This window comes from Sphaeramia orbicularis, chromosome 15 (genome assembly GCF_902148855.1).
Source record: "Sphaeramia orbicularis chromosome 15, fSphaOr1.1, whole genome shotgun sequence".
NCBI lineage: Eukaryota > Metazoa > Chordata > Actinopteri > Kurtiformes > Apogonidae > Sphaeramia > Sphaeramia orbicularis.
The window spans coordinates 1,475,095-1,499,933 of record NC_043971.1 but is presented as its reverse complement, the minus strand read 5'-3'; the positions used below and the strand labels follow the sequence as shown (position 1 = coordinate 1,499,933).

General features: G+C 37.5%; 1 protein-coding gene across 7 annotated transcripts in view; it reads right to left on the bottom strand.

Moving 5' to 3' along the window:
* Positions 1 to 17,947, bottom strand: part of birc6 (baculoviral IAP repeat containing 6) — a 221,699-nt gene extending 203,752 nt beyond the window's left edge. For 5 of the 7 annotated variants that reach the window (XM_030156692.1, XM_030156697.1, XM_030156695.1 and 2 more), the window contains exons 1-2: positions 17,504 to 17,947; positions 4,592 to 4,773 (exon numbers count right to left, since the gene is read on the bottom strand). In XM_030156692.1, the coding sequence (XP_030012552.1) occupies positions 4,592 to 4,773; positions 17,504 to 17,714 (393 nt within the window). In that variant the 5' untranslated portion in view covers positions 17,715 to 17,947. The remainder of the gene's footprint in view (positions 1 to 4,591; positions 4,774 to 17,503) is intronic. The other 2 variants (XM_030156696.1, XM_030156694.1) reach the window with 1 other exon arrangement.
* Between the last annotated feature and the right edge of the window lie 6,892 nt (positions 17,948 to 24,839).

Genomic DNA, 24,839 nt, shown 5'->3' with positions numbered 1-24,839 from the left:
AAACTGAAGGTTTTGAGGCAGTAAGCTGACAAAGATAAATATGGGCAAAACAAATAACTGAGGACTTTTAGCATGCTATTTTAAACTTGGCCACAATGCAGTACAATGCATTTCCTCTGACAGTAAAGACAGGCTCAGATTTCAGAATGAATTCAAGTGTTTGTTTTCAACATGAGCTTTACATCAAGGCCTGGGCACTGATACTTTTATAGCACCAACCAAATTGCTCTGATATTATCAAGTATCAAAATGTCTTGTCATTTGATCCTAAATTTCAATACTTAAAGAGTAAATCTTAAAAGCACATGCAGCATGTAATGCAAGGCATTTTTCCTTGTTTTTACTGATATATTAACAGATAACTTCCACTGTGGTAAATATAGGTTACATTTTTAGAATGAAAAAGTGCTTTGAGTGGAAAACAGCCAGGATGCTAAAACACTGGGGTCAGTCCATCTCAGATCACCCAATGAAATGGCATTTTTAAACCTCATCCCCTCTGACTTGGATGACATTTGGCATATATGTAATTCATAGCCAGAAAAGCCAAAATTTTAAATCTTAACTTTATCGGACCAATGGTTTTTGAGATACACCAATTTCATTTTTTCACTTTTTTGTGAAAAAGGCTGTGGCAGCCTAATTTCAGATCTCTGTAACTCAGCAACCACTGGTCTGATTTTAAAAAGCATGGTATTTCTGTAAAGGGGAGACCGTAAGGAATCTAAATCTAGCATTTGAGGTGGATGACCTTTTGATTTATATTTTGACCTTGAAATTGACACTGTGGGACACGCCCGCCCTCTTTGATACCAGTATGAAAAATGTAGCCCTATGTGTCACCATTCAAGATTCAAATTTATTTGTCATTTCAGCATATAGAATACACAGAAACCAAACATTGTACTCAGGACCAGCAGCATTTAGTAAATAGTATAAATTACTGATAAAAATAATACAATAATAAAATACTGATATAAAAAAACGATAACAATAATCCCCCCCCCCCCCTAAAAATTACCTATAAATAACTACAAAGTTTTATTTCTAAAGTGTACAGCAGTAAAGTGCCAATTTAAAGTGCATTCCGGGGCTCAACTTCATTAATTTAACCGCCTCTTGATAAAAGCTGTTTCAGACTCTGGTGGTCTGTACTTGAATATGCCGCAGTCTCCTACAACATATAAAAAAAATCTGAGGTTTTTGGGAATTGGGATAGAATATAAGCCTACCTCCAGATTCCTAGTAAATTCTGTGTATTAAGAGTGCAGCAGACGTGCATACAGAGCCTACATGGACCTTGTCCAGCTGTGGTATCACTTTGTATTTTTAAAATGAGGCTGCCACAGCCTTTTTCACAAAAATGTGGAAAAAATGAAATTGCCATGTCTAAAAAACCGTTGGTCCGGCAAAGTTAAAATTTGAAATTTCAGCTTCTCTGGCTTTGAATTACCCATACAACAAATTTCATCAAAATTGAAGGAGGTGGGGTTTAACTCAGATGGACTGACCCATTGATCTGAAGAGCTGACATGGACATTTTATATCACACCAAGACGTTTGGAAATAAGTATAGATTTTAAGGTTATGAAACTACCCAAGAAGTGAAAAACTAACCGACACATCTGTATTGTGGTGTGTAATAGCATTTTGTTTTTATTCAAACAGAAAACTGGCATCATTGAAGTATTTACCATTCATAACAGTAAAAAAGTGGCATAATGAAATGCCATCACGCTGACGTTGGACAACAACTCAGAATGTGAGGTGTGTTTTTTGTGATGCAAAATGTGAATTGTTCTTTTTTGTTTAAATCTTCCAAAAAACATTTCCATAGCCACTGCGAGTTCTTCTGTTAAGTTGCAGTCTACCGGGAAGTCAATCAAAAGTCAATCAGGTGGATTTGTTAGGACTTAACGTCACGGTCAGTGATCTGTGCACTGGAACTGGGCCAAATCGATCAGTGCGATGCACGGTGGAGGGGAACTGCTACTTTAATGGATCTATGTTCTGAAAGGACATTCTGCTAAAAACAACACTAAGGTCAACCTTAGAGCTCTGAAATGATGAATACTAATTAAAATAAAGTGTTCTAATAATCACTCACAGACAAGATGATTAATAAGTCTCCTCACACTGACCCCAGGCCTCTGTTCAATATGTCCAGTATGTGTCCAACTGGCTGCTTTCTTCACAGATAAAAAATAGCAGCTTTCAGATGAATACACTTGAATGTCTGATCAGTAACCATTATAAGACTGACCGAGGCTCGTCGACCTCTGCTACCACTGGTCACTTTTCTCAAACTACAGGGTCACCTCATTTTGACTAGGGGTGTAAGAATATATCAGTTCTGCAATGTATCGTGATATTACATTTCACAATACTGTATCGATATTAAAAAGTACTGTATCGATATTTTTAGGTATTTATTCAAATGCAAATATTGTGGAGGTTCATTTTTGTTTTTTGTTTTTCTTTTTTGCTTATATTTTACTTATTCTTATTTAACACTGTTTTATTAAATAATGTTCGTTCCTTTGTTGGGATTGAACTAAAATCCTGTTCTGATGTTAGTTGTGAACTAATAGAATCTGAACATTTGAATGGGATCTGAAACTGGAATGTCTGTAAAACATCATTTCAGTTTGAACATAGGAACATTTTGTGAACAAGACTGTTTATTTTGACAATTCATCCTAGAACCATCTTTCTACATTAAAATAGTAAAATCTTGGCTATTATTTCCAACTGTGAGTGTTGTGTTCTAACTGCATTCTTTATTCACGCAAAATTTAAAATGCAATAGTATCAGATATTATCAAAACAAAGAAAACAGCTGGAAGAGCTGGAGGAGGTGTCTGGGGAGAGGGAGGTCTGGGCGTCCCTGCTTAGACCGTTACCCCCGCGACCCAGCCCCGGACAAAGCGGAAGATAATGGATGGATGGATGGATGGATGGATGGATGGATGGATGGAAGAAAACAATGAAAAACTCACATCAGAGAAGTTGCAACTGGAAAAAGTCTGATATTTTGTTACAAACGATCATAACCTACCATAAAACGAGAATGATCACTAGCATGACACAATGTTACGGTTGTTCAAATAATGTCCATTTTTCTTTTTGTCTTAAGGCTTTATTCTCTTTGCACTTTCATGTAAAATGTGTTGTCATTTAACTTGACTCAAGTCATGCTCATTTTGATGCTGAAAAATTATTCAATTAGTGCAATTTTTCTCAATGCTCTTAACTAGATTTCTGACATTAACGAAGAGCCTAAAACTACAAATAATGTGGCCAAATCAACAAACTTGAAAGAAATGACTTGACATTTATGATAATTACCAATATTGACTATTAACTTTTTATAAATCATAACATTTTGGCCATACCACATTTTATTTATATTAATATAAATATCAGCACAAGTGATTTTTTTAATATTTAGGCAACAGCTAAAAAAAAAAAAAAAAAAAAAAGGGTTCTATACTTAATGTGCTGAATGTTTTACAGTGTAATCAGTTTTGTTTTGTGTTAGAATACTTTCCTGTTTTCAGCTCACCTTTGTACTTTGCTCTTGCATTTGGTAAAAGCTCATCCAGCGACAAATTGGCTCAAATTAGTATTCGCTACAACCACTACGACACCTCTATGGGATTACTGTTCTCGTTTTATCGATGTACACTGGACCATCCCTGTTAATTAAACCATTAATAAATAATCCATGTTTGGAAACAATCACAAAAGCAATAGTGAGTTTACATCAGGGCTCTCGAGCTCATTTTCTTTCAGGGGCCACATTCTGCCCGATTTGATCTGCAGTTGGACCGAACCAGTAAAATAATAACAGAATAACCGATAAATAATGACAACTCCAATTTTATTTGTTTGTTTGTTTAAGTGCAAAAACCCCGATTAAATTATGAAAAAATACTTACTTTTATAAACAATCCAAACAAAAAAGAGGTGAATAACCTGAAAAAACTGACATTTCTTAAGAAAAATAAGTGCAATTTTACCAATCTTCTTCCTCCACTTCTCATTAGTCCATGTGCATTCTGGATCAGATCTACAAAAACACTAAACACTGAGGAACAGGAAGAAAAGAGCTCAAATTGGGCTGAATTTAATACAGACATTTCAGGTTGTTCATATTTGTTCAGGTTATTCACATTTTATAGTTGCAGGATAGTTTGTAAAAGTAAATATTTTCATAATTTAATGATATTTTTGGCACTAAAACAAAGACAAAAAAATATAAGTTGTCAGTATTTATAGACATAATGTAATATTATTTTTTTCACATCAAACCGAAAAGAAAATCTGCAGTCATTCTTTTTTGTCGGTTCTTCTGCTATTATTATTTGACTGTAGGTCAGATTGGTCTGTATGTGGAACCGACACTAAAAATGAACTCGACAGCCTTGACAGTGGAATTTTAACACTTTGTAAATTCATCCCAGGGGCCGGGTTGGAACCTTTGGCGGGCTGCATTTAGCCCCCAGGCCGCATGTTTGAGACCCCTGGTTTATATCATTTCCTAATTGGTGCCGACAGTAAAAATGGCCCCAGCGTGTCCTGTCTTTACCTCTGTTACCGGCAGCTCCAGCTGGACCATGTCCTCAGGCTTGGCCACTGGAGGCTGCAGTGCTGTGTCCAGGAGCAGGATGCCGTTCAGGTCCTTCCTGCATCCCACTGCATAGTCGTCCACAAAAAGCACCTTGTCCACTGCGGGGAAGTACTGACACCTGACACGGCCGCCGGGCTTAGCTGGGACGGGACAGAGGACAACGGAACACAGAGTCAGGTTTGGAAGGAGGATGACTGAAAGCAAATGCAAAACACTGAAAGCTGACTTTATTTATGGATAGTAATGTGAGGATAAAAACACAGGGAAGCCTTGGTCATTTACTGGTTCACAGACTGACCGCGACTCACCTAACGGGTGTTTCCATCAACTAAAGCTCATCCAGGTCTGTGACTGAGAGGAGCACAAGCCTCACAACTACTGCCTAAAAAACACTAGAAGACTGTAAAAGACTGTTTTAGACTGAAGTTCAATAGAATAGAATCGAATACAATACAATACAATAGCCTTGATTGTCATTGTGTGTACAATAAAACTAGGAGTACAACTCCAGTCACTGCAGCAATATTTGCAGGTTGTATTACCTATAAATAACAGTATATACATCTATAAACAATATGTATACCCATCAACAAAATCAATATAAAAATTATGTATTTATTTGCATTTACTTTTGATAAATATTGAATAAATATTGCATTGTTATTGCAGAACAGAAAAATTATTGCAACTAGTGGGACCTTCTTCTCACTCTGTCAGAAATCTGAGTTTTAGTATTGGGTTAAATGATTGGGTTGGGGTTTGGGCTAAGATTGTGAGTCTGGTGAAACTAGATTCCTTATGAGTTATGTCTGTTTTGTGTCTTTACTCTGTGGTTTTAAAAATAAATTTAAGCTTCATCTCCACAGGATTTAGTGGAGAGAAAAAAAAGAAAAATCAGAGCTTGTGTTCATTTATGTTTGGGGCTCTAAAGTCCACAGAGGAAACACTGGATAGGTAATGAGGTATTTTAAATGACAAACACCCCTGCCCATATGGAGCGCTAAAACTACTTTAATGACTGAACTGCAGAGGAAGAACAAAACCGCGTAAAACTGAGCAAATTAAACTCAAACATCTGTGAGTAAATGACTTGTCTGTTCATGATGTTCACTGACAGCAGCTACATCATTCTCTACAGATGGGCCTCACACTAGTCTGGACTGTGATGCCATTTAGCTGTTTAAACCGACCACTGTCCATCGGGGGTTGCTTCCCACGTTGTGCTGCAGAAAGCACATCTAGAGTCACATGAGCGTTGAGAGTCAAACCTTAACGTATGATAATATCAAACAACTTGGGCCAGGTTTTATGATCACCTAACACTACACAATTCAAGTAACAGTAACTCGTCTTAATTGCAAAACCCTCATGAATTTATTCCACCAATGAAAATGTGTCTTCAGCGTCTGCATTCATCTGGGGTACATGTGGCTCCTCCTGTCATGATTGAGTCTGGGGACATTCAGTTAGTGGACGACCAAACCTCACCAGAACGGTCTGTCAACTGTCGCCAAAACACAAATGTCGACTGACTGTTAACCCTCTGGTATCCCGTCCAGCAAGGCCCTTACTAAGCACCAAGTGTGCATAAAATGTACACTTATGGAATAATGTAAAAAAAAATTTCATACTGTTTTTTTAAATTCTTTAAGACTTTTTTTGTATTTCATCAACTTGAACTGTAAATAAAAATACAAAATACTCAATAATTGTCACATTTTTTAACTCTTTAAATGCCATGTTTGCAATGTAAATAAACCATTTTTTGGATGCAGTTTAGTTTAAGTTGGATGTAGTTTAACATCAGAGCTAAAGCCCTGTGTTTCATTTAGGATCCATTTATGATGAGAACAGCATGTTCTGGACATTTGAGTGAAGTGACAAAAAAGATAAACATGGAGATCAGTTATTTAGTTTAAACAGAGACTACTGAACAGGAAATGTGTCTGTGTCACCACTGGATCTGGACCTTCTGTGATGTGTCTTTGATGTAATGCAGTATAGGTCTGTCCTCTAAGTTCTTTCTTTCTTTCTTTCTTTCTTTCTTTCTTTATTTTAAAACAGTACACTTCACATCATGCATTTTCTCATCTTGTGTTTGTTCATGATCTCTCAAGCAGAAATGAAGTAACTAATTTCTGGCTTCAAAATCTAAACATGTTTTTCAAAAGATATGCGACTTCAGCTCCAGTGGTTGATGGAGTTTGGGGAATGTCATGCAACGGCTGCATCTGAAGCACATAGTCCATTATTTGAACCTGTGACCACTGACTGAGCCTGACTGTTCCAATCAGCTGTCATATTCACACACTGTAAACAGGCCTGACACTCAGCTGTGTATATGTCCAGCTTTTGCCATCTAGCACCACACAAACTACAGCAAACACATTCTGTCAAACAAGCCTGCCTGGTCAGCTGTTCGACTAATCAGCATCAGTTTCCCTTTCATCTAGTGTAAAATACACTCTGATTCTTCTGGTGAGTGTCATCATTTCAGTACCTACAGCAACACACGTGCACAGACTGATATGCAGTATATATTTCCTATTTTACATTACTTCACATCCTGTTTTAGCTGCAGTGATTACTTTGCATAAGGGATGCAACGGTACAGTTATCCATGGTTCAGTACGTATTGCGGTTCTTGAGTCACAGTTCACGGTATGGTTCGGACATAGAGACCACCTGGAGCCCAGCTGTACGCCAAAACATAACTGGGAGCTGATGGAGAACCTCAGGGCTCATTTATGTTCACTTTATGTACGTAAATAGGCACGACAGTTTCTAATGTTGCCTTCATACTCTCATGTGTCCTGTACATTGGAATGAAGGTTTCTCAACCAATCCACCAGAGCTACTCTTAATGAACATACTGGCCGAATACTATGAAGAAGAGTAAAGTTGCACAGCTCTAATTGAGGTTTTGCACATACATCACATGATCACGTGGTTTTCTGTTTACGACGCCATATTGGTAGGCAAGCTTTCCTTGGATCGTACAACGTGTTAAAGGATGGACCTGCTAAACTCCTGTGCGCCATTTATTCCTTCTCTTTCACCAGTATCAGTTCTGCATACAGACCGCCGGGTTCCATTGGTGTCATAGCTGGTTCTGTTCTGCCCACTGCTGTTTAGAGTTATTACCATGGTTAGCATAGCTTCTCAGTATAGTTAGCCTGCGTGCCTGTCGCGCTTAGTGGCGTGGAAAAAAAGAATTGTCATCATGTGGTCCGGTGCTGCAGACCCCTTTAAACCTACAGGAGGGCTTCCCCTGGACCATCACCCCATAGAGACAGAGTGACTGTGGATCTACCTGCTCCCTTTGAGTTTTCTCAGCTGGGTGAGGCAGATGGAAGTGGGCGGAGCTACGGCAGGCGACACTGCTGAGTTCAGCTTGAGCTGGTGACAATACTGCCCCCCCGTCTGTGCCAGTCTATGGAACAGCCTTCCACATGCGGTCAAGTCAAATTATGCGGCCATGAAAGAGAAGATGGGAGGGGCTTTTGGACACAGACAGTTAATGGACCGTTTTAGAGCTAACATATCAGCTCGTTCACCAGTTCTGGGGCAGAGCCCAGAGGTGTACGGCTGATGTGAGCCGGCTGGAGCTGGGAACACTGTTTTTGCCTCCAAGTTACGCGCATCACTGTTAATAGTAAACATGTAAACTCATCTATGGTGGCTTTATCACAAGCAGACAGACTCGCAAATAACAAAACACGCAAACATGAGTCCAAAGAAAAACACAATATAAAGCAACAGTTCTGACTTTCTGGATCCAGATAGCGTGCCTACCAATATGGCGGTGTAAACAACAATCACATGACCAGTGACGTCAGCTGCAAGTCCTCAATATAAACGCGAGCTGTCCAGAAATGTCATTTGAAAATGACAGATGAGCCGTACCACGGTACATGCTCGTACCAAACTGTGAGGGGCGTACTGTGAGGTACGACGTGTACCGTTACACCCCTACTTTTCATATCTCTGGTTTGTCATTAAGCTATGATAGACAGACTAATTATTACACATTTTTGGTTGATAGGTCCAAGAAAACAAAACAGGTCTTTGTCGCTCTGCGCGTTGTGGGAAGCGGAGGTTCACCCAGCTGCATTATGGCTGCAGTGGCCTGGCAGCTGCAACAGCCACAACGTAGAAACGGTTGGAGCTCCACTTCCCACAATGCACGTCACGACAAAATTTCGAAAATGCCCGAGTTACCAACAGGCTCTGTTTGTAAACAAAGTGTTTGTTTATGGTGGAACACACTTGGAAATTGTTCACTGCGAGCGAAGACATTCAGGTGAGTAATCACAGGAACACTTACGGATTCATGATACTTAGGCTATGACTGGGGTTTGACAGATTTGACAAAAAATTGGTGACAAAAGTCTCCTGCAGCTTTAAGATCAATAACTGCCAGGCTCAAGGGCATTCTTTTATCTTTAATTACCTCATGTTCATAAACTCAACAGCCATTGGAAAGCTCAGTCATTTTGCTGTTAAAATAAAACATCAATTACAGATACAGATTAACTTTAGAGAAATTCAAAGACCACCAAATGTAACATACACTAAAAATTTCATATAATCCTTACTATTATCTCAGCAAAAACTCTGTCAGCCTTCAGGAGTCTGTACATATAGGGGATTGGTGAGCTCCTATAGCTTAGCTCAATGCCTCAGAATAGTCATTGCTCCTCATCTATTGTATGCAAATCATTGTACATGATCTACACATCCATGTATTGACTGTCAGGTTAGTGTGCTCACACTACCATGATGTGCATCTGTAATTTATACATCACTTCTCCAGATCCAACAATAAGAAATCACCAAGGACTGTAAATATATATACTTATATCAGAATAATCAGAATAGTGAGTGAGCAGAATAGTAATTTACAGGTTTAGGTTCCTCTGCTGTGTGTACATTTTCCTACTGGAGGGCATTTTTCCACTTTCTGCAGTGTGAATGTGGAAAAAGGAGGACAGCAGCCGTACAGTGATTTAACTGAACATATGTAGAATTACTGAATCAGAATGAAGTGCAAATATTAATTAACATGGAGAAACTTTTTAACAATCCAATCATAATTACCTTTCTATATTATTTTATCATATTCTGTTTATGTGTCTTAACAATGGAGACTGAAGTCCTCCATATGCCAGTGTTTGCCATGATTTTCAATAAACAAACATTGCAACACATTTTATTACATAACTCCTCTCTCAGAAAAGTTACAGGACCGTCCTGAACTTTACCCATTCCTCAAACTGACAAACCAAACATTGGCCCTGATGTAAACACACAGACTTTCCTTAATAATACTGAAATATTAGTGAAAATGGATAAACTGAAAGTAAAGTCAACTTCAGACACCATGAGTCCAGCTGCACAGCTATTGGTTTAAGTTCTCTTTCACTTTCAGGAGGAGTGCCACAATGCACACACACCATTCCTGTCCTTTACTGAAATCTGTCCTATGTTCCACATGTGGGATTATGTTTGCAAGTGTGTTAAGTGAGAGCGTTTACAGTCAACAGCGTCACAAACAAAGATTACAGAACTAGCAATGGGGGGGTGAAAATCACAGAAACTTATTGTAACAGTCCCACCTTAAGTGAACATGTGAACTTCTGCACTTTTACAGTTTGAACTACCAGTTCAGTGCTCACAGGCTCCCTGCACTCAAAATTCAGGCATGTGATGTGATGAAGTGTACTGTGGTAGTGTACAGCTGTCAGCGTTCAAAGAGTGAAAGTGAACTGGGAGGCTGTTTTCACACCTGAATGTGCATTTTTGGACATTGTGTAGATTCGGTCCAGTTAGAGTTGCATTCACAGTGCAATTTTGGGTGAAGACTACACTAACCCTGTATAATATACCCATGTGCATCCTGCTGTCTAGGGCTGTGTACTGGCAAGAATCTGGCGATACAATACTAGGACCATGATACCATATATCACAATATATTGTGATACCGTTAAAAGGCAATTTTTTGTTTGTTTCTTTTTTTAAAGTGATTATTTACTGGAAGAATTGAATTACACCAGAAATCTGCACAAATACTAAACAGATGTTTATTTGATCACAACAGAACCTAATGCTATATCTCAAAATGTTCCTGTGTTAAAACTTAAATTCTGTTTTACAGACATTACAGTTTAAGATCCTGTTCAAATGTTCATATTCAATTAGTTCAGAACTAACATCAGAACAGTATTTTTGTGCAATCCCAACGAAGGAACTACCATCTGCCTCTCAGACAGTAAAAAGTGCTTTTAAGACACTTCACATAACCATTATTTAATAAAACAGTGTTAATAATAAATAAGATATAAACAATAAAGAAAAACAAAAAACAAAAATGAACCTCCGCCATATCTGCATTTAAATAAATACCTCACAGGTGTCAAACATGCGGCCCAGGGGCCAAATCTGGCCCACCAAAGGGTCCAATCCAGCCCGCGGGATGAATTTGTGAAATGTAACAATTACACTTTAGTTATTAACATCAATGGTGTCAAAATCATTTTAATTCAGGTTCCACATACAGACACATACAGTCCAATTAGATTTCAAGTGGGTCAGAGCCAGTAAAATATTATCATAATAACCTATAAATAATGACAACCCCAAATTTTCTTTGTGTTTTTGGTGTAAAATAGTAAAACTACATGAAAATTTGTACACTGCCAAACTACACTTTTACAAAAAACGTGAATAACCTGAACAAATATGAACAAACAGAAACGTCTTAAGAAAAGTAAATGCAATTTGACCAATATTCTGCCTGTTACTAAATGCTTTGTGCGATTGTCATGCACATGTGTAAATGATAAACTGATAAACAGAGGTATAATATTGTTAAAATTGCACTTGTTTTTCTTAAGACAATTCAAGTTGCTCATGTTATTCAGATTTTTAAGGAAACTTTGTAGATTTAAACCTGATCAGAATATAATTTTACTTTTTTCACTGTTATTATTTTACTGGTTCAGCCCACTGCAGATCAAATTGGGCTGAATGTGGAACTGAACTAACATGAGTTTGACAGCCCTGAAATACCTAAAAATATCGATACAGTACTTTTTACTATCGATACAGTATTATGAAATGAAATATCGTGGTATATTGCAGAACTGATATTTTCTAACACCTCTACCGCTGTCATCATTTACGTGTGTTGCACATACTTGACATGAATTGGTTTATAGATGGCTATGCATCGGTCGCTGGCATATTCTTAAATCAGGTGATTTTTATTCCCTCCTCCAGGAGGTATTGTGATCACTTTGCTTTGTGTGTTTGTTTGTTTGTTTGTTTGTTTGTTAGCAACATTAGGAAAAAAATATTCGACCCATCTTTCCCAAATCTTCCCCACAGATAGGCCTAGGCCCTGGGACCAACCCAGTAAATTTTGGTCCCAGTAGGACAAAGTTCAAGGTCACAGCAAGGTCACAAAATCTACAGTTTTCCATCTGTCATCATTGAGCAATGTTCAAAAATTCATCAAAAATTCAAAACGTCTCCGATTAGCCTCCAATTGGATCCACCTGTAGCTTAGAACAATATATTGTATCTGGCACAAAATTGTCCACATCCACTGTGGAATGTGGACTCTGTGGACATTTACATTTAACATTGAAAATCCCATTTACCACACATTTAAAATTAGAACTCAACTAATATTGATGTGAACTGAATATAATTTGACATACACATGCCTGGTACGAAGCTTCAACTATTTCTGCTGTACGGAACAACCTGGAAAACTGTTGAATTAAAAAAGAAATAGTCGATCCACACATGCACACCGTTCAGGGTGTTTGGCGGAGGTTTGCGTTCTCTGAACACATGTTTAATTTGTCTTCTGTGTGTTCATGTGCAGCAATAGTCTGGCATGAGTTCCTACAAGTGGTCTGGACAATCTAAAGGGTTTTCACACAGCAAATGACCCAAACTATGGTTCAGTTTGTTCCACACTGAGGCCACCTCGTTTGGATGGACCTTGGACCATCAACTGTTTGGACCACACTGCGGTCTGGGCGGTTTTCACTCCTGCAAATTTGTTTCAAATTAAGATTAAATTTAAAAATTCATGGGAAGGAATGCTTCTCGGACCCAAAAAGAGTTTGTATGAGGTGCTCTTTGGAAAAAGGGATTCATAAACTAGATACCAAACTGGAAGAAAAATCCAAGGCACTCTCTTTAAACATTAAAATGCCTTTATTAACACGGCACGGTTATATCTAGACCTAAAAAAACTTCTACGCGTTTCGGCTTCAAGCCTTCATCAGGAAGTCAAATTCATCACTTCATCACTAAGTCAGTCTTTGACTTCTTGATGAAGGGTTGAAGCCAAAACGCGTAGAAGTTTTTTAGGTCTAGATATGACCATGCCATGGTAATAAAGGCATTTTAATGTTTAAAGAAAGTGCCTTGGATTTTTCTTCCAGTTTGGTATCTACTATTCATTCATTCATTCATTTTCTGAACCCGCTTTATCCTCACTAGGGTCACGGGGGTCTCTTGGAGCCTATCCCAGCTACATAGGGGCGAAGGCGGGGTACACCCTGGACAAGTCACCAGTTCATCACAGGGCTGAACATATAGAGACAAACTATCACTCTCACATTCACACCTATGGGTGATTTAGATTAACCAATTAACCTATCAGTGCATGTGTTTGGATGGTGGGAGGAGCCAGAGAACATGGGATGGTGGGAGAACATGCAAACTTCACACAGAAAGGTCCCACCCCCCATCGACTGGTGTTGGAATCGAACCCAGGACCTTCTTGCTGTGAGGTACGAGTGCTAACCACTGCACCACCGCGTCGCCCTGGTATCTACTATAAAAATGAAATTTCTTCAGACCAGACAAGTGACAAAGTGCTATTAAGAAAATGGGAACCATCGAGTGTCCAGCGCTTTTTGGGAAAAAAAATTATTACTCAAACTTATTCACTGAAGAGTATGGCATAGGATGAAATAAGGTTTTTACGGTGCACTTAACTCTCTTAACTCAAGCCATAGGATACAGGTACACTTCAACTTGCAGATATATGGCTACAAACATGCGAATTTTTCACATAGAAATATTCACTAAATGTAACCTCTCCTGCCTTTTTTCTACCATTTTAATTATCTGGGATGCTGTCAAATCACAACAGTCTTCCTAATCTGGCTGCACTACATGTTGTCTGTTTGTATGTTAAACCATGTTCCTGATTAAACAATCTTGTCAAACTGAGTCCTCCGTACATGTCTGCGATGACTTAAAAATTATGACAAAAACCTCTTCTCTAAAAGTAAAATTATTGGCTTTTTCACAACATCTCATAATCGTGTTGCACACATGACAAACATGGGCTGACAGCTGAGTAAACTTCATTTATGTTCGGTGGTGGAACACAGACTGCAAACGAAGCTTGAGTTTAGTCTTCTAAGCTCTTTTTTTCCCCATGCTCTATCAAAATATATTACTTTGTGCATATAAGAAAAGTCACTGTGAAATTCTTCCGAAAACACTGACAACACACAGCTCACTGGCAGCAGTGACAAAACAGAAACACAGAGACTCCCCAATCTCATTAGCTCACACATTATAAAAGTCTAAAAAAACACAATGACACACCAAAATGCTGTCGACTATAGGGCTGTGGACTGGCAAGAATCTGGAGATACAATACAAATCACAATACGATGTATCATGATATATCATGATACTGTTAAAAGGCAATTTTTGTTTGTTTCTTGTTTTAAGTGATTATTTCCTTGAAGAATTAAATTACACCAGAAATCTGCACAAATACTAAACGCATTTTTATGTGATCCCAACAGGATCTAATGCAATATCGCAAAATCTCCCTCTGTTAAATGTTAAATTTTGTTTTACAGACATTACAGTTTAAGATCCTGCTCAAATGTTCATATTCTATTAGTTCAGAACTAACATCAGAACAGTATTTTTGTGCGATCCCAACAAAGGAACTAACATTATTTAGTAAAAGGGTGTTGAATAATAATAAATAAAATATAGACAATAAAGAAAATCAAAAAAACAAAAATGAACCTCCACAATATCTGCATTTGAATAAATACCTAAAAATGTCGATACAGTACTTTTTCATATCGATACAGTATTGTGAAATGAAATATTGCGATATATTACAGAACCAATACTTTCTTACAGCCCTATTCAACTACCTACAAGCAGAGAAAAGAAGCTGAGTGTGTGTAAAAACACACACAAACGTTCTCCCTTCCAAAACTTGATTGAGTATAAACGTACTTGTGTTAAAATACCAAAATGTACCAAAAGTAAAATAGCAGAGTGACTGATTCCACAATTATTATTATTATGCATCTATGGGCTCATCTTTTAATTTTTCAGCTGCAAATGGTGAAACTCATTTTAATTACTCTAAATACTGTTGCATTGCTTCATCTGCTATACATAATATGCAGCAATTTAGAGATGATTTTGATTTTATATGAAAGATATGAATCTGCTATGTAACTAATGCTTGTCTGAGATGTGGTGGAGTAAATATGAAGCTACAGAATAAGAAAATACTCAAGTACAAGTGAGGTACATACCACCTGTGACACATTGTGTGCAATATCCTGTCTGTACATTGTGTGCTTTCATACAACCCCAGCATGACATACAAATGTCAGGCTGCTTCAGTAAGTGAGTTCATGTTATTCCATTAAGTTATAGTGGACTATAGTAACTCTACAGGATTATGGTTCATTTCATCACACATCATGCCTCTTAACAACTGACAGAGGTGCAAAAGGGAAACTTAAAGGGCAAAAAGAGCCTCCACTGGATTAAATAGCTACAACAACAACTCACATTAATACACTTTAATTAAAGTTTCAGTGAACTATAGGTATTTGGCATCACTGAGTAAAAATTCCACAATCACCCTCCAGCACATTGTAATTCAAGAGGGGAGGCAGAGGAAACAAGACTCCTGCACCTCTTTGTGACTCTGTTTTCAGGCTGTTGAAAGTCTACCTTGTGTCAAAAGATTTTGGCTGATCGCGGATATGTTTAGAGTAGTGAAGGGTTAAATATGTGAATGACTGCTTTAATTACCCTCTTCTACTCTGCAGCTACTCACAGTAGCAACATGGTAGGTCACATAAGCATGATATATTGGCCCCCCCATTCCATAACAGCACAAAACAGCATCAAAGCATCTACGTCTTTTGATGAGGACAGAGAGGAGAGAGCTGCTGTAGAAAGGTGCACATTTTATTATATCTCACATTATATTACATAATTATAACACAGCGACACTCAAACTACTCTACAGCCACCTGGTCACTGGTGATGCATTTTACTTGATGTCAAGTTGTGTTCTACCCACAGATGTTGCCTTTCAAATTAAGTTGAATTAACTGCATTTTAGTTTTACACATCTTCTGCTATAAGCCTAAACCTAACCAAAGATTCAATGAACCTGAGGTTGGAGTTAGTGTTCCATGACAGCGTAAATTTTAAAAACTGTCAATAATCACACTACCAATAGAAACAGCAGGAGTACGCAACATGTAAAGGAATCATTGGAGTAGGTCATACTCTCCAGTACTGTCTGGGGACTTTGACACTTTTTTAGATAAATACAATGAAGACGGTCAGGAGAGGCAAGTGGATGAAAAGAAGGGGTGACATGCAGCAAAAGGCTGGGATTTGGACCCAGGCTGCGGTAGTAAAGCCTTGGCCTTACCTCTGTAATAAATAGTCTACAACGTGGCCCACTTCCACACTACATCTCAGAGGTAAACATTGTATTGTTTACTCCACCTCATTTGTCTGACAGCTCTAGTCCACCCCCTTCCTGTTCAGTGAAATCATATATATCAGGATTAATAACCATTATTGTAACTCTTCCTAAATCCAAACATAAGCACATGCTTGTTTAAGAATCAATATATAACTATATCATCTTGTTGTCTTCGCGATACTCAAGGTCTGAAAACTTACTTGTTATTGTGGTGGACTGTCACAGGTGGCATTCTCTAAAAAGCTATACTTCTGATGGGGAATTCAGAAGAAATGTTGTCAGTAGTTGGTGGTATAATGAAAACTATTCATCTGACGCAAACACATACCTATAAACAGCCAAATCAGTAGTCTCTAAATCTTTGCCACACGTGTATGATAATACAGAAAATGATGTACTACTGTAGATCACACAAGTCAGCAGTATATAAAAGTAATTCTAATGATTTCAGCCTAAATCAGGTTCAGCAGTAAAAGCACCAAGCACTTGAATGCAGGCGTAAATGAATCCAAAACCATCCCATTCTACAAAACACTGACAGACACCGTGTTTCTTTTACTTTCCCCCACTTCAAGTGCTTTTTTCTAATTATCCTTACATTGTTTTCCTTGAATAAAACATTAACGAAGGATCTGCACTTGCAATTGAGTATTTTCACAAAGTGGTAGTGGTCTTAAAGCCAGGGCTATGACACTAACCAACAGTAAATGACAGGACAGGGGACGGCTGCCCGGCTAAACTAGCGCTATGCTAATGCTAGCTGTTAGCCTGATGGCAGTTTCAATCTGTCATGTTGTGGAAAACAGGAGTAACCACTGAGCCCCAGTTTGACCAACAAGCACAACCACCTCCCACCACTGTGGCCGTGTTTTGGCACGAGCAGAAGCCGTTAAAATCAAACCCGTTTTGCTCCTGAATTTAAACAGGCCTAGCTTAGCGGTAAATACAAACGCTAGAAGAAGCTAACATGGTTAGCACAGATCCCAACCGGAGCCCGTGTCGTGTTGACAATCCAAACTGAAAGTGTCGGTGTCAGGGCCGGACACGGGGCTTTCGGGGCTTACCGTGCAGAGCTGAAGCCTGGAGGATAGCCCCAGAAGTGCCGTCAATCACTTTGATGCTGCCGCGGCTGGTGACGGCCAGGATAGCGTTGAGGGCCGGGTGGTAGGACAGGCTTCGCAGGCCCTCCTCGTCGCAACGCAGGCAACCGTCTCTCAGTACAATCCAGTCTGAGGAGGTGGACGAGCCGGAGCCCGGCGAGGCCGCGGCCGCCATCTTTCCCGGATTCTTTCCCTTCCCTTCCCTTCTGGGGTTTGTAAGTATTCGATGATACAGATAATACTAGTAAATCTATCAGACTAACTCCGCGCTCTCATTCCTCTGCCACTGCTGACTCCTTCTGCGGCTTCTTCTTCTCCTCCGCCCGTCACCGCAGCAGTAGCTATTCACCATCAGCGGTGAGAAACTTCAGCCTGCTGCTCTGATAGGTACAAGATAGGCACACGGAGATAGCGTACCGTCCCACAAACTCTCGCGATAGCACCAGTGCATAACGATAACCACGGCTGGACGGAGAACACCAAAATAATTTCTGTCAAACGGACGCAGCTAAAATCAGAAGAACATGTAGATCTGGCTGTCAAACTCATTTTAGTTCAGTTCCACTTTCAGCCCAATATGATCTCCAGTGGGCCAGACAAGTAAAATAATAACAGTGAAAAACGTAAAATGACATTATGATAATGTTTACATCTGCAAAAATCAGAATAACATGAACTGGAAATATCTTAAGAAAAACAAGTTAAATTTTAACACTATTCTGCCTCAGATTATCAGTTTATCATTTACACATATGCGTTATATCTTACATTAAAATTACAAATGCACAAAACATTTAATAACAGGCAGAATATTGGTAAAATTGCATTTACTTACCTTAAGACATTTCAGGTTATTCACATTTTTTGTAAAAATAACTTTTTCAATATAAACATTTTCATGTAATTTCACTTTTTTACATTAAAACAAAGAGAAAATTTGCTGTTTTCATTATTAGGTTTAATTGTATTTTACTGGTCTGACCTATTTTGATATCCAATCGGTCTGTATGTGGAATCTGAATTAAAATGATTCTGACATCCTCAATTATTAACATCTTCAGTGTAATTTTTATATTTCCCAAATCCATCCCACGGGCCAGATTGGATCCTTTGGCGGGCCGGATTTGGCCCCCGGGCCACATGTTTGACACCTGTGATGTATATCATCTGTTTTGGTCCTGTCCCTTCTCAAATATTTTCTGGCAAGATGTCTGTTTTTTTATTCATCAAAATATTGTTTCTGATTTTTCTTTTACTTATTCAAAAATATTGCTTGGTATTTTCTCATATCCTGCTAACATATCAGATCAATATTACATAATCAATCTAATTCTATTTTTGGCAAAATACCACATTCACAAATCCAAATTGTCAAATCTCAAACCTTCCTTTTTAATTTTTAAAACTGAGCTTACCCAATATATTTCAAATATTCAGTACTCTAAAAATAAAATAAAAAGCTATCAAAACCACTGATTTATGTCACAGTTAGGAACTTTGTGTAATTTGATTTATTGTTTTTGTTTGCATGTTTTGTCCCCTGGCTATGTTCTGTTCTGTTCATGTCATGTTATTATTTTAATATTGCAATTTACTTTTCATGTCCTTATTGTACTTTGTATAACACTAAATAAATAAATATGTTTAAAAAATAAATAAATAAAATAGACACAGCTAAGGCTGTGACTGACGACACTGACTCTTCTGGTCTGGTTCATCTCCTTTTTGAGTGGGAAATGTCAGATGTAGATTTTGGACCAGTCCTTTTTTGAAAGACACAAACTGCTGACCTCTTCTATCTTGCAGACGTTACATGATAAATAAATAAATAAATAAATATAGATAAAATAAAATATATTATGATACTATGATGACCCGTCGTTCTTCACAATACCACTTCAATTTTAGTTTATTTATTCAATATACAAATCAATTTCTTTTTTCTAAATCACAACCTAATTTGTCCCCCCCCCCAAAAAAATTTAAATTATATACTTAAGTAATAATTAGAGTCTGGTTTTGACCAACTCTATATATAAAGTGTCATGAGATAACTTTTTTGTTGCGATCTGGCGCTATATAAATAAAATTTGATTGATTGAGTGATTTAATTGGTTTTCCCTGTAAGTCGCTTTGGAAAAAAGCGTCTGCCAAATGCATAAACAGAAACATAATCAAACAACATAATAATATTAATCAACAACATCTTACTAAGTTTTTGGTGACTTTTTTCCGGTATAATTTATGACTGATCACATTAAGATATATGTGTACTCCTGCCCACTTTTTTTCTTAATTTGTCAATTAGTTAATCTATTATTGTACTGGATCTTTGCCAACCTTCTGTCTACATCATTTTTATGTGTGTGCCTACTGTTTACCTGAATGGCTTTGTTTTTACATTATTTCATCTTTCAGTTAAAAACAGTGAACACAAAACAAAACAAACAAACAAACAAACAAATAAATAAATAAAGGTCTTGAAAGGTTCACATTTATTTATTCATTTATTTTCTTCTACTTGTCTTGTCCTTCATCCTAACAGCAGAATGGTAGTCTGGCTCCTTTTGGTGCTGAACACATTTGCTTTGCCGAGGGAAAATTCCTGAAGTATATGAAGCTCCACTTGATCTGAAGTCTCTGAGGCAGTGAATAAAGGAAGGTTGTTTTTTGGCTTTTTTTTTTTTTTTTTGTTAATGCAGAAGGTTGGTGTACTTGTTCTTGGGTTTATTTGCATGTAAAAAAAAAAAAAAAAAAAAAAAAAAAAAAAGGAAAATATGCAACAGTTTATTTTCAATTGATGTGTCACATATGATACAGTGTTTGTTTTGCCCAGTTTCTACAAAACTCCAAATAAACAAAGGTTGAAAAAAATAAACAGTGAACACTGCAGAGGGCTATGATCTTTCAGCATCTACATGACATAACATTGTGAAAAGATTCAGGAAGTTTGGGGACATGTATGATGGCCAAGGACAGAAATGACTGGTGAACGAGTGCTATCATGATAAATCTAGTCCCTTCAGTCACTGTCTAATGTTCCATCCACAAATGAAACCTGAACCGATACCCAAGACGGAAGAACCTATATCAATTGTGCGCAGGACTGCCTAGTTCTCTGGAGCCCAACTCATCTCAGATTGAGTAAAACCCAGTGGAAAAGTGAGCTGTGGTCAGACAGTCCATGTTTCAGCTGGTTTTCCAGAAAAATGGACATGAGGTTCTCCATGTAAACATGAACAGGAGCGTCCAGACTGTCACCCATGAAGGCAGCCTGTTGGATGGACTGGGGCTCCACCAGCGTCCACATGGCCGACCTGCAGACATGTCACCAACACCCAAATGGGTTTACTTTTACAAAACACAGTCAAGTTGGTTAGTGAGATCACTGAAAATCGTTTATGCTTATTCTTTTTGTAGATCACTTAAGTAAATGTTGAAATGACTTAACAAATAACTAATTTTAGCTTTTATATTATTTCACAATGTGTTCCATCCATTCTGTAAATATGAATGTTAAAGTGATCATGATGATGATGCATTAAGATAGCATGAGGATAAGGATGGTATAGAGCAGGGCTGTCAAACTCATTTAGGTTCAGTTCCATATTCAGCTTAATTTGATTTCAAACAGGCCAGAGCAGTAAAATAATGACTTAATAACCTATAAATAATGACAAATCCAAGTTTTTCTTTTTATTTTAGTCCAAAAAAAACCCAATTAAATTATGAAAATATTTACATTTTACAAAAAAGATGTGAATAACCTGAAAAAACGAAAATTTCATTTGAAAAATTTGTGCAATTTGAACAATATTATGCCTCAACCTATTATTTCTACATGTACATTTACACAGAGTTCCAGAAACATTCGGGAACAGGCAGAATATTGTTAAAATTGCACATTTCAGGTTGTTCATCTGTTTTTATTTATGTATTTGCATTTTATTGTGAGAGAATAGTTTTGTAAATGTAAATATTTTCACAGTGTAATGTTGCTTTTTTCCCCACTTAAATTTTTTCCTCATAATTTTTCACAAAGAAAGTTTGCAGTTGTCATTATTTCTGGGTTATTGTGTTGTTCTTTTGACTGTAGATCCCATTGGTCTGTATGTGGAACCTGAACCAAAAGGATTTGGACAACCAGGTTCATGTTCAGGTTCATTTATGCACTTTCATCCTGCAGGGCCGGAGTGGAAGCTTTGGTGGGGGGGGCCCAGATTTGGCCCCCGGGCCGCATGTTTGACACCTGTGATATAGACAGAAGATGATGATGTTGGCCGATCAGCATTATGACAGGGAGTGAGGACACACTGAGCTCTGTATTATGAAGCATTTATTGTAATTTACTATCAGGGGGTTTTCTGTTTCTGCTGCACTCTCACTGTTTTAATAAACACATAACAATTAACTACTTTGTCATTGTGGCATAAATAGCCTAGTGCAAGGGGTGTCAAACATGAGGCCTGGGGGCCAAAACCGGCCCGCCAAAGGTTCCAGTCCGGCCCGCGGGATGAATTTGCAAAAATTGCACTTCAGATACTAACACTCAGGGATGTTGAACTCGTTTTAGTTCAGGTTCCACATACAGAACAATGTGATCACAACTACAATAATCGCATAATAACCTATAAATAACGACTTCAAATTTTCTTAGTTTATTGCGAAAAACATATTATTACATTACACCTATAAATAAAGACAACTCCATATTTTTCTCCTTGTTTTAGTGTAAAAACTTACGTTAAATTATGAAAATATTAACATTTACAAACTATCCTTTAACAATAAAATATGAAAAACCTGAAATTTTGTAAGTATAATTTTAAATTATACTTTCTGCTATTGAATATTTTGTGCCTTTGTAGATCCAATCCATAATATGCATGTATAAATGGTAAGTTGAGGTGTAATATAGTTAAAATTACACTTATTTTTCTCAAGATATCTCAGTTTTTTCAGGTTATTCACATCATTTTTGTTTGGATAGTTTGTAAATGTACATATTTTCATAATTTAATTTTGAATGCACTAAAACAAAGAGAAAAATTTGGAGTCATCATTGTTTACAAGTTATTATTATGCTATTGTTTTACTGGTCCAGCCCACTTGAGATCAATTTGGGCTGAATGTGGCCCCTGAGCTAAAATGAGTTTGACAGCCCTGGCCTAGTGCATAGCTGCAGCTGAGTAAATCGCAGTAAAAGTATCATAATACGTTTCTAATACAGGAACACCAAATTAGCATCCTGCATTTACAAAAGTACACAATCCAGTGTGTAAATATTTGACACAATACATTTTTATCCTTTGCTGTACAGTGTCCTTGGGTTTTGTGAAAGGCACCTAAAAATAAAATTATTATTATTAATTACTTACTATTAATTATTATTATTAATAAATAAATAAAAAAGAGGGAGAGTTGAAACTCCTCCAATGCTCAAACCAATCAAAAGCTTTCATCTACATATTGTTTAGACTGTTGTTCTTAATGTGAGTGAAATTATGTGTTGAAGTTGAAGCACTCCCAGCTCCTCCTGTTGTCTGTGTTCAGTGGGTCTCATGTCAGAGACCCTCTGAACACAGCGTCTGGGCTTTTTCTGTCGTCTATCATCGATATCAGGGGCATAGAATTGGGTCAGGACGCTAGGGACACACAGGGCGCAGATAGGATTTTAGAACTGGGGGGACCAAGCTGTAAATACGTGTGTGTGTGTGTGTGTGTGTGACATTAAAATCTTAAGTTTTCTGACTGAATGAATATTGGTAATCAAAGGCCCACCTGACCAACACTATCCATACATGATCAAACTGTTATTTGTCTGGTTTGTCAGTCACTAAACTTCCCGCCTTCTGCATGTTTATTTAAACTTTTGCTGATTTCAACAGGATGAAGAATCTCATTCTCAGCACAGAAACTGTGATTGAATTCTGACAAAAAGGCAAAGAACCTATGTGCAATGTATGATTCACAATCGTGCCTTCATGTAAACGATTATAAACATAATGAGTATGATAACAGAAGTACAGACTTAAACAACCCATTCATATCAATAACATTAAATAAGTACAGCCTACATGGTGGGAAATGTGGAATGAAATTCACACTTTGAATGAAATATCAAGAATTCCCTCTGTAACTTACAGAGGGAATTCTGGGGCCAGAGGGTCCGAGGGTCCGAGCCCAGAGGTGAATTTGTAGGATGGTAGGCAAAGGTACCGCCTTTCTCTCCTCTGATTGGCTACAGAGGCTCTTCTGCTGTTGTGTGTTGTCCTTTATCCATGTGTTTGGAACACACAGATGTTCATTAGATTCTGTTCATGTCCTTTGTCAGATTATTAAATAAAACTTAAACTAAGACATTATATTGAAGGAAAAAAGGTACATTTGGAAAAATTGGTTAGTTTTACATGAAAGTGAGACAAAAACCAAAGCACAACTCATCAAAAATCCTGTAATTCAGCTAAATAGTACACAAAAAAGTAAAACTGATGAAAACTGAGATTTACTGAATAATCTGACAGGTTTGAGATCAAACTACAAGGTGGATTTACTGTTGTACTGTTTACGTCACACATCTACTGTACTCACACAGTTACTGTACTCACACATTTTTACTTTACTCACACAGTTACTGTACTCATACAGTTACTGTACTCACAGTTACTGTACTCATAGTTACTGTACTCACATTTGCTGTACTCAGTTACTGTACTCACATGTACTGTACACACACAGTTACTGTACTCACACATGCAAAATGCATATTTTAATTTAAAAAAGCAAAATATCGCTCCTTTAAGTGATTTATCTCTATTTATTCTAATAACATGTTCAGGATTTTGCATTCTTAAGTGAAAAACAGGTGTTTTTCTACATTTAATTCACCGATCATGATTGATGTCCATTAAAGTTCAAATTAAAATTGAGGGGTATTGTATCAAAAAGGGAGAAAATGGAGGAAAAAGTGACTTTTTCAGTAAAATTTCTCATTAACTGAACATAAACCCAGTGTGTCCATCCACTGTCATCAATCCAACTCCATGGGTTTGACTGGTGAATCAGTGTTATAGAAGATGACGGTGTTTCCACGGTAACTACAGAGAATGAATGTCCAAATGGGTCGTATCTGATGACAATGAAAAGGAGATAAACTGTATTTTTACACCAATTATTTACATGTATTGATAGGATTAGTGGATTGACTGTTATTTAAGTTTTTATATCAATAAATGATGTTGGTCACCGGGGGGGTTTGGGTCTTCATGGGTTAAAGTAGGACTAAAAGTGGTGAAAAACT